The sequence below is a fragment of the Gigantopelta aegis genome, chromosome 3, assembly GCF_016097555.1.
Source record: "Gigantopelta aegis isolate Gae_Host chromosome 3, Gae_host_genome, whole genome shotgun sequence".
NCBI lineage: Eukaryota > Metazoa > Mollusca > Gastropoda > Neomphalida > Peltospiridae > Gigantopelta > Gigantopelta aegis.
Genome location: NC_054701.1, coordinates 2,270,878 through 2,288,395, shown reverse-complemented (window position 1 = coordinate 2,288,395; position 17,518 = coordinate 2,270,878). Strand labels below are relative to the sequence as shown.

At 36.4% G+C, this 17,518-nt stretch overlaps 1 protein-coding gene across 2 annotated transcripts in view; it reads right to left on the bottom strand.

Moving 5' to 3' along the window:
* Positions 1-17,518, bottom strand: part of LOC121367374 (serine/threonine-protein kinase TAO1-like) — a 73,863-nt gene that overhangs the window by 20,911 nt on the left and 35,434 nt on the right. The window contains exons 11-17 of one of the 2 annotated variants that reach the window (XM_041491510.1): positions 16,740-16,790; positions 14,403-14,567; positions 13,854-13,988; positions 10,106-10,234; positions 9,516-9,719; positions 6,670-6,909; positions 545-757 (exon numbers count right to left, since the gene is read on the bottom strand). In XM_041491510.1, the coding sequence (XP_041347444.1) occupies positions 545-757; positions 6,670-6,909; positions 9,516-9,719; positions 10,106-10,234; positions 13,854-13,988; positions 14,403-14,567; positions 16,740-16,790 (1,137 nt within the window). The remainder of the gene's footprint in view (positions 1-544; positions 758-6,669; positions 6,910-9,515; positions 9,720-10,105; positions 10,235-13,853; positions 13,989-14,402; positions 14,568-16,739; positions 16,791-17,518) is intronic. The other variant, XM_041491511.1, reaches the window with a different exon arrangement.

Genomic DNA, 17,518 nt, shown 5'->3' with positions numbered 1-17,518 from the left:
AAGTGTAACAATGTGACGTTTTACAGGTACGTACATTCTGTTGCTGTAACATGTCTGATAGCAAGTGTAACAATGTGATGTTTTACAGGTACGTACATTCTGTTGCTGTAACATGTCTGATAGCAAGTGTAACAATGTGATGTTTTACAGGTACGTACATTCTGTTGCTGTAACATGTCTGCGATAGTCTGATAGTAAGTGTAACAATGTGATGTTTTACAGGTACGTACATTCTGTTGCTGTAACATGTCTGATAGCAAGTGTAACAATGTGATGTTTTACAGGTACGTACATTCTGTTGCTGTAACATGTCTGATAGTAAGTGTAACAATGTGATGTTTTACAGGTACGTACATTCTGTTGCTGTAACATGTCTGTGATAGCAAGTGTAACAATGTGATGTTTTACAGGTACGTGCATTCTGTTGCTGTAACATTATTTATAGCAAGTGTAACAATGTGATGTTTTACAGGTACGTACATTCTGTTGCTGTAACATGTCTCTGATAGTAAGTGTAACAATGTGATGTTTTACAGGTACGTACATTCTGTTGCTGTAACATGTCTGCGATGGTCATGTCGTACTGCTCGGCGAGCGAGGCCAGCTTGCGGACCTGTTCGTCCTTCAGTTTCTTGACGACGGCTTTCTGCTCGGTTTTCGGGGTGTTCAGCAGGATGTGTTCCTTCAGGGCCTTGTACTGCTTCTGCTGAGTGTTCTGCGCGTCGTGGAACTGTTTACGGATCAGATTGACCTTCGCCTGAAACGTCAAACACACACTTACGTCTAACACTACTACAAGTCAGATTGACCTTCGCCTGAAACGTCAAACACACACTTACGTCTAACACTACTATAAGTCAGATTGACCTTCGCCTCAAACGTCAAACATACACTTACGTCTAACACTACAAGTCAGATTGACCTTTGCCTCAAACGTCAAACACACACTAACGTTAAACACACACTTAGGTCTAACACTACTACAAGTCAGATTGACCTTCGCCTCAAATGTCAAACACACACTTACGTCTAACACTACTACAAGTCAGATTGACCTTCGCCTCAAACATCAAACACACACTTACGTCTAACACTACTACAAGTCAGATTGACCTTCACCTGAACTTCGACTACAAAAGTAAACATGTATGGCTAAAACTCCTACATGCAGCATATCAATCAACACATACACCATAAATACTACCACCCCTTACTCTTAAAGTAAATTAGAAAACAATGGGGGTAGAGCTGCTCATTTTAAAGATAACATGTAAAGTCTATGACTACCCTAGATCATCATAAAAGGACCCTGCACTAGATTCAAGCACAATGGTAGTTGGCACACCCCTCTCGTTCTGAGTACAGTTTCTGGCCCTGCTTGAACATTAAATTGATATATGCACGTTAATTCCCACTAGTTCAAATTAAATTACAACAATTTACTGGCCAGATGAACCAACATTTTATCACAACAAACAGTCACATTTATCACCAATGGCAGGACTTGTGGTGGTAACTGCTCTATCAAAAGTTATTTGGTTTAGTACTACCTTTAAGACAACAAGGAAGTAAAAGGAATGTTTGTTCAACAACATCTCAGCATATTTTACACTAAGGCCATTTGATATCCAATATTTCAACTGTTGGTCAACAGTGAGAAAGGAAACCTGCTGTCTCCACACGGCTACTCCTCCCAAAAAAGCTCCAAAGAATCTTTTATATGCACTTAGACATAGGGTCCGTACACCTTTCTCGAGTTACTTTCCAGGATCCAAATAACACAATTCCATGACCATATTATTGTTTACATTTTAGTAATAAATTTGTACATCATGTACATTTGGGTATTTGTATTAAAACATTAATCAGGGTTCCACCTAGCATCTGGAAAATGGGAGTCATGATGACTCACAGGGTTTTATTTTGGGAGTCATGCATATTAAAAAATGGGAGTCATCTAGGATATATATTTCTTAAATCTCATAATTAACTGAATAACTGTCTTGTGTAGATTACATGCATATGTTATATCCACTATTCTATCTGTATAATACATATACATGTATATCCATTGTTTTTCTTCTTGTAAATAATTTAGTGCTTTTTTTTTGTCTTGTTATGTAGTTCGAAGGGACGTAGAAAGTGTGGTTCTTTCTACGTCCAAATATTGTTACATATCCTCTATATAGCTGGTATTCAAAACTTGTGGCACCCTGTTTCAACTGTTTCTCAATCAAAATAGTGTAACAAATGGACATACAAACAAAACCATTATAACCTAACGTACTCACTAAATCCCGACTGAAGTACTTACGCCATTATTAACAAAATAAATCTTCCAACGACAACATAAAACATTTGCCCGCAATTTTAAATCTGCTAAATAGAGGGAAGCAACTCGCCTTGCACAGTAAGGAAAGTATCGACTTACTGTGCGCCCTGCACTATATGTTTAGTCACCCTCTGACTTTTAGTCACCCAATGCTGCATGCTAACCTACTTTGTAACATAGCTGCATTTGCACAATAATTATGACTAACTCCTATTATGAGATTTTAAACCATATACATGTATTAAAAACAATAAATAAATTTAAAAAAATAGATAGACAGACCGAACTAAAAACTTGCAGCTGGTAAACCTGATGTCCGTAAACAGACCACGCAATTGATATTGTCGCAGTGATCTAAATTTAGACAGGAACTGGCACACTGTTTTTAACACTTATGTTACGTAATGTATTGATACTGTTGGGAACCAGTTAAACCGCTAGGCTATATTTGTTCTGAAACTTCATAGTCATTAGGTTTTTAGGTGTTTAAAAAAAATAAAAAAATTAATGCGGGAAAAAACCACACAAAACACTCGCAACTGATATTCGTACAAAGACCGTGTATTCGACATTGTCACGATGATCTAAATTTCGACAAAGGGACTGGTCTACTACATGAGCCACACTGGTTTTAACACTTAAGTTACGTTAAACGTATTGATAAGGTTGGGAAACAGTTAAACCGCTCGGCTACTTTCGTATTGAACTTCTTTGATGTATGCTTTTCTTTTTTTCTATCTGTTTGCTGACACCAGTTTGTTTGGTATTGTGTAATAAATTGAATTAAATAAAATTGAATGTAAAATCGACTGACATCGGAAATATTTTGCGTCAACATTGACGCACGGCTGAAGCACACAGATTTTATTTAGGAGTATTTCAGGTAAATGTTGTGTCAAATACGCAGGATTCCTGTGTAATGTGAAAGCCTGAGCAATATCAGTGCCAAAATCAGTTTATGCCCAAAACACAACACTGGGTCTTGGTCTGGAAAAGACACCATGTATTTTGACGTCTGGATCTACAACTCTTATGAGTTTTCAATATATATTAACTGCACTCATATCTTTAGATATAGTTTCTTCTGTAAACACCAACAATAATTATAAGCATCCTACTTTGATTGATATATATCTTTCCTGTTGTTTATTAAGAAAAATAAATTAAAATATGGCTAGTACAGGCTGCAGCTGCCAGTCTGGCAATGTGGAAATATAGAGCATGTTCTATATCGTCTGTTGCCAGATCTGTAGTTCGCACCAGCAGAGATGCATTGTGCTTTGTCATTTTTGACTGGTACCATACTCCTCTCATCCTAGACCCAGGCACAGCTTTGGTGTGTTGTGGGCCATGTTCTATGTCGTCTGTTGCCAGATCTGTAGTTCGCACCAGCAGAGATGCATTGTGCTTTGTCATTTTTGACTGGTACCATACTCCTCTCATCCTAGACCCAGGCACAGCTTCGGTGTGTTGTGGGCCATGTTCTATACTCTTCAAAAGAAGAAACGCAAAACCACATTGTCGTAACATTTGGAGAATTGATTTAATTATTGAATGGTGAGTCCGATAATTACCAAATGTTGCAGGATTGTTCACAATTCACTCTAGTCCATTGTGAGTAAGTGATAGGACACACCACCAAGGTCAAGGTCATCTTGAGTCAATACCGGGTGTGGCTTCCGCGTGTGTTGACAACTGCCTGGCACCGCCTGCCCATTGAAGCAACCAGAGTACGGATGACGTCCCGGGGGATGGTGGCCCACTCGGCCTGCAAGGCTGCTGCCAGCTCGGGCAGGGTCTGGGGCTGTGGTTGTCGCTGTCGGAGGCGTCGGTCCAACTCGTCCCATAGATGCTCAATTAGGTTCAAATCCGGTGATATCGATGGCCAAGGAAGGACATTAATGTTGTTGTTCTGTAGGAAAGCCGTTGTGAGATGTGCTGTGTGAGGCCTGGCGTTGTCATGTTGGAACACTGCGTTGGCGTTGGCCATAACTGGAACGATGTGTGGCCGGAGGATCTGGTCAATGTAGCCCTGTGCATTCAGGTTGCCCTGCACGTGGACCAGGTCAGTTCTGCCAGTGTGTGAGATGGCTGCCCACACCATGACACTACCCCCGCCGAATCTGTCCACTTCCTGCACGCAGTTTGCCACATAACGTTCACCACGACGCCTATACACGCGACATCTTCCATCATGACGTCCGAGCAGAAATCGGGACTCGTCACTGAACCACACCTGTCTCCATCGCAGTTGAGGCCATTGTCGATGAATCTGGCACCACTGCAGTCGGAGTCGACGGTGTTGTGGTGTTAAGATGACACCTCGAACTGGACGTATGGCACGAATTCCTACCTCACGTAGGCGGTTCCGTACGGTCTGGTCGGATATCCTGCGCAAACCTGGTATTGCTGCGGCTGTGGAAGTGGCAGTAGTCAATCGTTCCCGAAGGTGGCGTACCCGGATGTAGCGGTCCTGCCCGGGGGTAGTGACCCGTGGTCGACCGGATCTAGGGAGGTCACGTGTTGATCCATGTTGCTGGTAACGGTCCCACAGTCTGGAGATGGTGCTTGGGGACACATGGAATGCCCTGGCAACGGCCGTTCTGGATTCGCCTGCGTCTAGTCGGCCGATGGCATTGTTTCTCTGCGGTTCACTGAGACGTGGCATGTCCTGGATTGTCAACTGTCGGCCAGATACAGAGGCCAGGCAAGCGAACACCCTGCACTTTTATACTGTCGGTGTTCATGTTGCACGTGCAGACAACGCACGTGCAGTGGTGACATGGTTTGCACGTGGCTGCGTTTTTGCGAATATTCACATTTTGGAACTTTATTGTACAGTAGCTGCGTTTTATCGAATGTAACCGTGGGAATGTGTTTGGGACATGCAATGACCTTATATTCACAAAGCATGAACCGGTAGGAAACATAAAATCGGAGTTATAACCCATTTATACCCTTTTGCGTTTCTTTTTTTGAAGAGTATATGTCGTCTGTTGCCAGATCTGTAGTTCGCACCAGCAGAGATGCATTGTGCTTTGTCATTTTTGACTGGTACCATACTCCTCTCATCCTAGACCCAGGCACAGCTTCAGTGTGTTTTGGGCCTTAGGCAGCAAAGAACAGTCAACTGTTTCTCAGGTGTATGCAATGTAATGCTGTAAAAGCATTACAATACCAGTCGTATGACTAATTAACTGTATGCATTACACTTGCAACGTAATGCTGTAATAGTAGGAAGACAAATATCTGTCAATTCACTAATACTAATCGGAACCAGTTCAGGATTTCTGCTTCTAGACAACAATCAAATTTACCGATTTAAGAATTATACATTATACATTTTGTTAAAATGTTATCTCCGGATGTTTTTTTTTTTTCAGGGTGAAGTCAGGGGTGAAAGCAATATTATAACTTTCCATGACTTTTTATTGAAAATCATAGTTTTCCACGTTTTCTAGACCGGGAGTTTTAAATCTCAAATTTCATGACTTTCCAAGTTTTCCATGTTGTGTGCAAACTCTGCAGACAGGACAGTATATACCAGTCTTTGAAGCCCTAGTCATATAAAGGAAATAAATAAGAATACATCAAATGCTATAGATCCCATGACCAACTGTACCTCCGGCAAGCACTGTTGACCGAGTTACATCCTCTCCCTACTTAAAACAAACTTTATATAGTCTATAGAACAGACTTTATATAGTCTATAGAACAGACTTTATATAGTCTTTAGTCTATAGAACAGACTTTATATAGTCTTTAGAACAGACTTTATATAGTCTATAGAACAGACTTTATATAGTCTTTAGAACAGACTTTATATAGTCTATAGATCCCATGACCAACTGTACCCCAGGCAAGCACTGTTAACCGAGTTACATCTCCCTACTTAAAACAAACTTTATAGTCTATAGAACAGACTTTATATAGTCTATAGAACAGACTTTATATAGTCTATAGAACAGACTTTATATAGTCTTTAGAACAGACTTTATATAGTCTATAGATCCCATGACCAACTGTACCTCAGGCAAGCACTGTTAACCAAGTTACATCCTCTCCCTACTTAAAACAAACTTTATATAGTCTATAGAACAGACTTTATAGTCTATAGAACAGACTTTATATAGTCTATAGAACAGACTTTATATAGTCTTTAGAACAGACTTTATATAGTCTTTAGAACAGACTTTATATAGTCTTTACAAAAAAAACTCCAATAGAGATTTTAGAGCCATTCTCTGTCTATCTTTTGTCAGCAGAAAAACAAAAATCTATATAGCATTTTTGTCTTGTGGCCTTCAGAAAAATGGTCTTTCAGACAATGTGTTTACCCGTAAACTCCTAGGCTGCTGTCGAACTTCGAGAGAATGTTTTTTGCGTAAGTCTTGCTCTGCTCTTGCCGTGTACTGTTTCTGATTTTCTCTCTCGCTCTCGTGCTGCTTTCTCAGCTGTTCGTCGCGCAACTTCTGAATCGCAGCAAGATGTTTATACTCCAGGTCTTGAGTGGACTCGTGGTGCCGGACCAACATGTTGTGCTCATACTCCAGCTGGGCCTTTCTCTGACTCAATTCCTGCCAAATACAAGTCATCTTGAATATGTTTCTTTTACAAACTTTCTCCGACTCAGTTCCTGCCAAATACAAGTCATCTTGCATATATTTCTATTACAAACTTTCTCTGACTCAGTTCCTGCCAAATACAAGTCATATTTAATATATTTCTTTTACAAACTTTCTCCGACTCAGTTCCTGCCAAATACAAGTCATCTTGAATATATTTCTATTACAAACTTTCTCTGAATTAGTTCCTGCCAAATACAAGTCCTCTTTAATATATTTCTATTACAAACTTCTTTGACTCAATTCCTGCCCAATACAAGTCATCTTTGATATATTTCTGTTACAAACTTTCTCTGACTCAGTTCCTGCCAAATACAAGTCATCTTGAATATATTTCTATTACAAACTTTCTCTGACTTAGTTCCTGTCAAATACAAGTCATATTTAATATATTTCTATTACAAATTTTCTCTGACTCAGTTCCTGCCAAATACAAGTCATCTTGAATATATTTCTATTACAAACTTTCTTTGACTCAGTTCCTGCCAAATAGAAGTCATCTTTGATATATTTCTATTAAAAACATTCTCTGACTGAGTTCCTGTCAAATACAAGTCATATTTAATATATTTTAGTTACAAACTTTCTCTGACTCAATTCCTGCCAAATACAAGTCATCTTTAATATATTTCTATTACAAACTTTCTCTGACTTAGTTCCTGCCAAATACAAGTCCTCTTTAATATATTTCTATTACAAACTTCTTTGACTTAGTTCTTGCCCAATACAAGTCATCTTTGATATATTTCTGTTACAAACTTTCTCTGACTACAAGTCATATTTAATATATTTCTATTATAAACTTTCTCTGACTCAGTTCCTGCCAAATACAAGTCATCTTGCATATATTTCTATTACAAACTTTCTCTGAATTAGTTCCTGCCAAATACAAGTCCTCTTTAATATATTTCTATTACAAACTTCTTTGACTCAATTCCTGCCCAATACAAGTCATCTTTGATATATTTCTGTTACAAACTTTCTCTGACTCAGTTCCTGCCAAATACAAGTCATCTTGAATATATTTCTATTACAAACTTTCTCTGACTTAGTTCCTGTCAAATACAAGTCATATTTAATATATTTCTATTACAAATTTTCTCTGACTCAGTTCCTGCCAAATACAAGTCATCTTGAATATATTTCTATTACAAACTTTCTTTGACTCAGTTCCTGCCAAATAGAAGTCATCTTTGATATATTTCTATTAAAAACATTCTCTGACTGAGTTCCTGTCAAATACAAGTCATATTTAATATATTTTAGTTACAAACTTTCTCTGACTCAATTCCTGCCAAATACAAGTCATCTTTAATATATTTCTATTACAAACTTTCTCTGACTTAGTTCCTGCCAAATACAAGTCCTCTTTAATATATTTCTATTACAAACTTCTTTGACTTAGTTCTTGCCCAATACAAGTCATCTTTGATATATTTCTGTTACAAACTTTCTCTGACTACAAGTCATATTTAATATATTTCTATTATAAACTTTCTCTGACTCAGTTCCTGCCAAATACAAGTCATCTTGCATATATTTCTATTACAAACTTTCTCTGACTCAGTTCCTGCCAAATACAAATCATCTTGAATATATTTCTATTACAAACTTTCTCTGACTCAGTTCCTGCCAAATACAAGTCATCTTGAATATATTTCTATTACAAACTTTCTTTGACTTAGTTCCTGCCAAATACAAGTCATCTTGAATATATTTCTATTACAAACTTTCTCTGACTCGGTTCCTGCCAAATACAAGTCATCTTGAATATATTTCTATTACAAACTTTCTTTGACTTAGTTCCTGCCAAATACAAGTCATCTTGAATATATTTCTATTACAAACTTTCTGTGACTTAGTTCCTGCCAAATACAAGTCATCTTGAATATGTTTCTATTACAAACTTTCTCTGACTCAGTTCCTGCCAAATACAAGTCATCTTGAATATATTTCTATTACAAACTTTCTTTGACTCAGTTCCTGCCAAATACAAGTCATGTTGAATATATTTCTATTACAAACTTTCTTTGACTCAGTTCCTGCCAAATACAAGTCATCTTGAATATATTTCTACTACAAACTTTTTTTGACTTAGTTCTTGCCAAATACAAGTCATATTTAATATATTTCTATTACAAACTTTCTTTGACTTAGTTCCTGCCAAATACAAATCATCTTTAACATATCCTAATATATATTTATTATGTTATTTTGAATTTAAAAAATCAATAGTACAATGATCTTAATCTTTGGATTACATAAACATTAAAACATGCATACAATTTTCTATCTCAAAAACGTTATTTTGCATATATAGTGGCGAAAATAGGCCACATATATTGATTTATCCTCTGCAGCTTGTAGACTATTCTGTCACATACAATTACCATTATTTCAATTGCTTTAACACTCGCTCAAAATGATAACCCTCTATAAAGTGAAACTTTATTCCAACACTGTTATTTTCATTAACACCAATTCACACCGAGTCATTAAAGATTAATTGTATGGTTGCAGACTGCCAACCCAAGGACACTGGGTGAAAGTGTTCCTACCTCTCTGAGCAGCTTCTGTTCCAGCTGGGCGAACTGGAGAACTTTTCTCCTCTTGAACTTCCTCATCTCGAACTCAAACCGGTCTTTCTGTTGCTGCTCAAGTTTGAACTCCTCATCGCGGTGTATTTGTTGTAGTGTGTTCTTATGTGACTTCATCTGCTCATCTCGCTCTTTCTTAGGCGTGCCACCCCCTCCGTCGAGATCCTGAAAAAACACACAAACATTTACCGTGTTCTTGTATGACTTTATTTGCTCTCTCTCTCTTAGCAGGGTTGCCACGTGAAAAAATCTTCACTTCAACTTTTAAAAATAAAACTGCAGAAAAATCAGAATTGAGCAGTTTACCAAAACAATCAGAATTGTATACTTTACGCCAGACGTTAAGTATTACGACATTACACTTATTGGTTAAAAAGGAAGCTCCATACATTGGAAAATTTTCAATTTTTTTTAAATTTAATTTTCCACAAAATTTAGAAAGGAACACAAAGTTTCATAACTTTCCTAGCTGTCAACTTTCAATCACTGATTTAGCACTGATCATACTAAAATAATAGTCTAAATATAAATATATATTTTTAAAATGAAACCTTTTTCTTTTTTTCCTTTTCTGTTTGATAGGATTGTTTCATTCGCTTCTGGAAGTTCTTCATTGCTTTGTCGTAGTCGGACTTCAAATCCTTCTCCAATTTCTTCTCTTGTTGTTGACTCATTTTTTGCTATACCAAAAAAACCAAAGCACCACAGTCAAAACTACTATTTCAATGAACAGTTATTACAAGTAAGAACAGTGTTAACGTGTCATCAGTGATACACGAGGAAACAAAGCACCAGTCAAAACTACTATTTCAATGAACAGTTATTACAAGTAAGAACAGTGTTAACGTGTCATCAGTGATACAAGAGGAAACAAAGCACCACAGTCAAAACTACTATTTCAATGAACAGTTATTACAAGTAAGAACAGTGTTAACGTGTCATCAGTGATACACGAGGAAACAAAGCACCACAGTCAAAACTACTATTTCAATGAACAGTTATTACAAGTAAGAACAGTGTTAACGTGTCATCAGTGATACACGAGGAAACAAAGCACCAGTCAAAACTACTATTTCAATGAACAGTTATTACAAGTAAGAACAGTGTTAACGTGTCATCAGTGATACACGAGGAAACAAAGCACCACAGTCAAAACTACTATTTCAATGAACAGTTATTACAAGTAAGAACAGTGTTAACGTGTCATCAGTGATACACGAGGAAACAAAGCACCAGTCAAAACTACTATTTCAATGAACAGTTATTACAAGTAAGAACAGTGTTAACGTGTCATCAGTGATACACGAGGAAACAAAGCACCACAGTCAAAACTACTATTTCAATGAACAGTTATTACAAGTAAGAACAGTGTTAACGTGTCATCAGTGATACACGAGGAAACAACATCATGCTTGAGCCAATGTTTTTTCATCACATATGTATTCCAACAAACACTATCTTGGATTCTTTGGTGCAATGCCTTCCACTCTGACAGCTGGCACTCGTATCTGGTTGGGCGGGCGACGGCTTTAAGAAGAGCAAAGGCAAACAAATGGAAACAATCTCCCACTAACACCCTTCAGATGCTCATCAAAGCATTTCACATTATTACCAAACCTGTAGAATATTTGATACCCCGTTTGACCAATCTGTTTTAGGTGTTAGTATGAAGTATTTGTATAGAGGATATTAAAGGCCAACATTTATCAAAAACGTAATTCACTATTGTTTGGTATCTACATATACCTTTTACAATATATATGAAGTATCAATAAAATAAATTTTAAAACATTTACCCGTTTTTAATATATTCGCAATAAAAAGTCGTGTTTTTCCCATCACTTGCTAAAACGCCTGTCGACTCGAAGAGCCAAGTCACGTGACCCCGTGACGCACTAACCAGCATAACATTAAAGCAAGATTTGCAGACTTTCAAACATTTTACTGGGAAGGTAGAACACGTGTATTTTTAAAACGCAGAAATGTCATTATATTGAATTGAATTGTATGGATGGAATATTCTTTTGGAGATAGTTTTCAAATATAAAATATGGTGAACCATTGTTTAGTGTTTTGATGTATCAAAGCAGCAGTTTTTCCAAACTTTAAACAAACCGACAATCACTGGGTTTGCATGGAAGTGATTCTTAAACAGAACCCGTGCGTAATGGAAAGGACCATCACGATGGGATAGGATCTGCAGTGACCACTTCATCCCTGGAGCGTATGACAATTATTTAAGGTGGTCGATAAATATGACACCTATTTTTTTTTATTTTTTTTTTTTTAAACATATCTGTTCCAAGCCTTTATCTCCACCAGCACATGTTCTATGATTGCGCATAATACAACAAACAAGAAACCACGACGAGCACGAGCTAAACTAGAGCTCAAAAGGGTGAGCGGGGAGGAGTCAGGGAGGGTACCAGAGCAGAGGCGGCAGTGTAAAATATAGTGGTACGACTCTTCTTTCAAATTCAATTGAGGACATTTTCACAGATACAACAAATATAACCCACAAAAGTGCCTCTTTGAAAAGTGTTAGGCCATGCGCCGTCCCTGCAGTGGCGTAGGGAGGGGGCCTACGGGAACCCACCTCACCCCCATTAAACTTTTTTTTTTTAAACTATTAAATTTTATAAAATCATATATACACATGTATATACATAGTGTGGGTTCCTCCCCCCTCCCCCCCCATATATAAAATCCTCCCTGCGCCAGTGGAGGGTACCAAGCTTAACGCTAAAAAATATGGGGCTTGTATTTCATAATAAAATACAAACTTTTTATGTGCGTGTGTATGTATATATATATATATATATATATATATATATATATATATATATATATATATATATATATATATATTTTATTTTATGTGTGTATATACGAACTTTGTGCGTGCATGTGTGTGTGTGTGTGTGTATGTGTATATATATATATATATATATATATATATATATATACACACACACACACACACACACACACATACATAATATACATATATATATATATATATACACACATATATATATATATATATATACACACACATATACATATACATATACATATAGATATAGATATATATATATATATATAGACACACACAAATTTCGTATAAACACACACACACACACACACACACAGAGTGGACTGTCCAAACCGGCATCTATCGAAACTGGCATTATGTGGAAACCGGCAGAGTTTTAAAGTCCCGTTCAGCTACCGTTAATTTATTAGGAAACAAAAAGTCTGTCGACACCAGATGCCTTCTATTCCGGACTTCGGATGCAAATTCAAGAACAAAAGATCCTTTCATGTAGTAATTAGCTATGTCTACACCGACGCGCGATCTTGCCCCTATACTGTCTACACCGGCATGCGATCATACCTACTGTCTGCCAATGATCACCTTTTAACAATGACAGCAGTAATTAGGACACCACAGAAAGTGTTACGAAATAATCGCGCCTCTTTGAAAGCTTAACAAACAATTAACACCACCTGTAGTAACGGGTATAAGTAGCAAGATAAATCGTATTATTTGTATGTGTTCATACCTGCATTGCATCATACCAATCTGTCTAAGACAATAAATTCAGATCCCTATTTTATGTTATATTAATCAATAAAATAATGTTATTTATTCTGCTTGTTGTTTTAAATGCGTTCTGATCTGAACACATATTTTTTTTATTACAGTCAAATGTTAATATCCCACTTTCAAAAGTCGGGACTGAATTTGAGTCCTGCTTTTCACAGGTAGGTAGGTAACTAGGTTAACGTGCTTATATACCACTTCCTCACCAATCGAGGTACCATCAGAGTAGATGTACAAATGTGTTAAGACTAAAATGTCCAAACTAGCGTCTGTTAAGAATCAGCTGTTTTTCGAACAATCATTCTCTGCTGTCGGCATGTTGACCTACTAACAGAACGCCCGATGCTACGTCACAGGTCTGATGTGGGTCAAACCGACTGAGCAGTGGGTTTTTTCCCCCCAAGTGTTTTACAAAAAGTCACTTTATTAATAACTGGGATGGTATTTTTGTTTTTTATTTTATAATACTGTAATGTTTATGTATTTGTTTTATATACTGTGTATTAATAATGTGCCATGATTGTGGACCTTTAAATGACTGTTTGATACCATATAACCGTATCTAACAAGTAAAAGGAAATGTTATCATATAGCAATCTCACAGGTGGGTGATAAAATCCTACATCAAATTGGCTTTACAAGAAGGATTCGTAATGTTACATCTAACCGTAACCACAATCAACTTGGCATACCTCTTTTTCCAACTCCTGTGTATGCTGCAACTTCAGTTTTTCCATTTCCCTCATGAACTTCTGCCGCAGCCCTTCGTACTCCTTGTCCAACTTCTGTTTGTGTTCTTCCATGTCAGACTTAAATCTCGTTTCCATCTGAAAGAATAACCAGCACAAAATAGTGAATAAAATAGTCTGTTGTTATGAACACTATCTCCATGAACCAGGCAACAAAAAGAAAATATTTATCATGGCAACGAAGTGTCTAACTTCCATTTGGAATGAACACGTTTCAGTTTGAGGTCCAGGGTCTAAGAATAATCACTTTCACTCACAAGTTAATTTTTAGGCATCAAGAGTTTTTCCTTGAGGGTTTTCACATGCACGTTCAGAACAAGCACATGCCTGTAATGGTCGCTAGTGATGGCTATGTCAACTCTTGTGTCTATGATAAACATTTTGACCATATTTATCCCTTCATTTATAAACAACATTTTGAAAACTTTGAAGAGGACAGAGAATGTTGTGAAAACAGTAACCGCCAGCGTTAATAAACGTGTGTGTGGCTACCTGCTGCAGTTCCTTCTGATGTTGCTTGCGGAGTCGTTTGTAGCCAGTGAACTGTTCCTTCAGGTCGTTCGACTGCTCGTGGTCCTTGATCTCGTTCAGCATGATGGACCGCGTCCGGATTGTCGCAAAGTTGTTCGTGTGGCGCTCATTGCTGCCCGTCGATGGCTGGAAAACAAACCCATGACAAGTGAACACCTTAAATATCTCAATACATGTTCTCACTAGATAAACTACAATACTTCAATCTCCTGTACATTCATTGTAATCTAATATCATCCCCATTGATCCAGTGATTTCTTGATGAACGTAAGAAAAATAAAAAATCATATTCCGATAAACATGAAAGAAAGAACAGACAATCCTTATATCTAAGGACCTGTGATTCAACTTAATATTTCAAATGAAGGGTTTAGAAGTGCTGTGCAGACATGCAGGAATTGAGTATAAACGTCCTACCTACGTTAACAGTAACACACATGGTTTCCAGAAAAAGATCCAACAATTTATACACAAATCTTCTTTTTTTTGTTCACCCCATTACAATAAAATCATTCCTTTGGAAATTCATTCCTTTGGATGTCAAATCATGAAATATGTTCATATTAATACAAATTGACCAACACAACATGTCCAATTTTAAATATTTTGAGGAATTGACAAGTAACAGACGTGATTGTTAGCTCTTATCACAGCTGAGACTTGCCATGAAAACCAACAAGCAAGCAGCCGGTCAATATCAAAGAATGAGATATGCCAAACAAACAAGATCCAAGAACAAGACTCGAAATTCATTTTTGAGCAGTGAGAAAATTTTGCTTCTCAAATGTTTACCTGGACGCAAATGCTATAGTGTGCAGCAGTCGTAAAAATTAGTCTCAAAATTAGTCTTAATTACAAAGTAGAGTACAAGTTTAAGAGCTATGTAGAAGATGAAACAGATGTAGATGAAGTTTATCATTTAGATTTTTGCATAAAAAGGAGGAATTGTCGATATATGTGAAATACTGTCAAAAACCAGACTGAAATGAAGAGCTACTTGTGAAAGCGATTATCAGGAAGAATGTTGTCATCTTAGCGATATGTGCTGCATACTCCCTGCTAATTTCAAGTCTTAACAACAATTATAAACATGTAGTGGTATAATGACACTTGTAACTCTTACTTAAACTCTTTTGAAAACATTTTCTTCATAAACATGTTTTAAGTGAAAATACAAATTTATGAAATTCATATAACCGCTATTTTACATCTGAAGTGATTTAATAATAAATGATACCTAAATAAATGTATAAAACACAACACATTTAAAACCTAAGTTGGGAGTTTTATTCATATTATCTTTTTAATTTCTTGATTAGTCAAACATTCAAAGAAAAAAAGGCAATTTGATAAATAAAAAAACAAAACATTTTGAAATGTAAAACTCTTACTGTACTTCAAACATACTTTTTATCATGCTTTAAAAGATAACATTTAACTTAACTAACTACTGACATTTAAGAGTACATTCCATGCAAATAAACACAATAAAAATTTGTTGGTTGAAGAATTACCAAATGGTAATAAAAAGCACCAAATTAAATGGATAAATTCTGAGAAAGAGCTAGGGCTTACTATGTATTTAGTAAAACCAGCCAACGAATGATGTGAAACTTACAGTAAAAAATGAAACTCCAGAGTGTTGTGACTTGTCATAACTTAAATATCTCTATATATAAAACAATACCGGCTTTTATGAAATGCTTTTTTTCTCTCCTATTCATTTTAAGATCCACATAGTAATACTCCAAAGTGGCTCCAAAGAAAACTTACCTATGAAAATACCATCTGTGTACACCACTGACCAATTGAGTAATGAGAATGCAAGATTACTATTTAATCAACTTTCTTACAAAAACAAATAATTAAAAAACTTTCAACCGTTTAAAGCAACACAATAACAAAGAAAACCCACACTGCTTGCAAAATTTACTGAGAATGTTTGACTGATAACTTTCAAACTACTATTTGCCATACAGGTATGCAATTCACCAGGGGAGGTCATGACTTTGTTCTACAAACAGAAAGCAAATGTAAACACTCTTACGAGCAATGCAGATGACTTTTGTAAATTAAAATAGCAAACAACAACTATTACTAGTTTTCTGCCACTCAGTCTGATAAAAACCTAGTGTTAGACTTACAACAATAAAGATAAAAACTAAAATTTAGAAGGAAAAAACCACAACAAAGAAAACCACAACAAACGTGTTTTCGTTCAAAGGGCATGCTGTAAAGATTCCAAGTTGGGACAGCATGCAGAACGAAGCATTCTCTCCCAGGGAACTGGGGGGTTACCTTTGGACTATAAGAACTGTAGGTAAAACGCCTCGCTGGAACCGACCAGTCCTTGCAAACAACAAAACATCAGACGTATAGAAACACCAACAAACTGGAGCACACGATCACCGTAGTCAGAACATGGTAACGAATAATAACACGATTTATTGTATTATTACTCAACATTTCGTCAACAATATTACTCTTACTTATTATTCATAAACAGATACTGGAATGATGTTTGAATTGATTTATTTCAAGTATAAAAAGATAACAAAAATGGGAGTCTGTATATTATATCTTAATTTTTGATGTAGACTTACTATTTGTTACATAATTGTTTTCCCCACTGGTACACTAAACAAATCAGAGTATCATGTGAGCAAAACATTACTGTGAAGATGCATTTACTCATTCACGATGTACTGTTGTTAGCGATGACAAACATATGGTGATGTTTTAGCTTTGATACATGGATAAAGGTAGCTAATTACAGAATGATGAAAATTAATAATATGAGCCCGAGGACTAGTGAGGAAGACAGAAAATAAAATCGACAAAACAAAACATTGTTAGTGATTTGTTGAGTTGAAAATTGTATAGCCAAATTCAATTGTTTGGTCAAGTGAAATAATGGTTTATTAAGCATGCTAATGCTTCAATAGCTTTTTGGTGAATTTATTATCAAACATATTCACTAACTTCCAATTTCAATTAATATTTGACGAATGGCAGTGTAAAGCCGGGAAAGCTAAATATTACAATGGTGAACACACACACACACAGAGAGAGAGAGG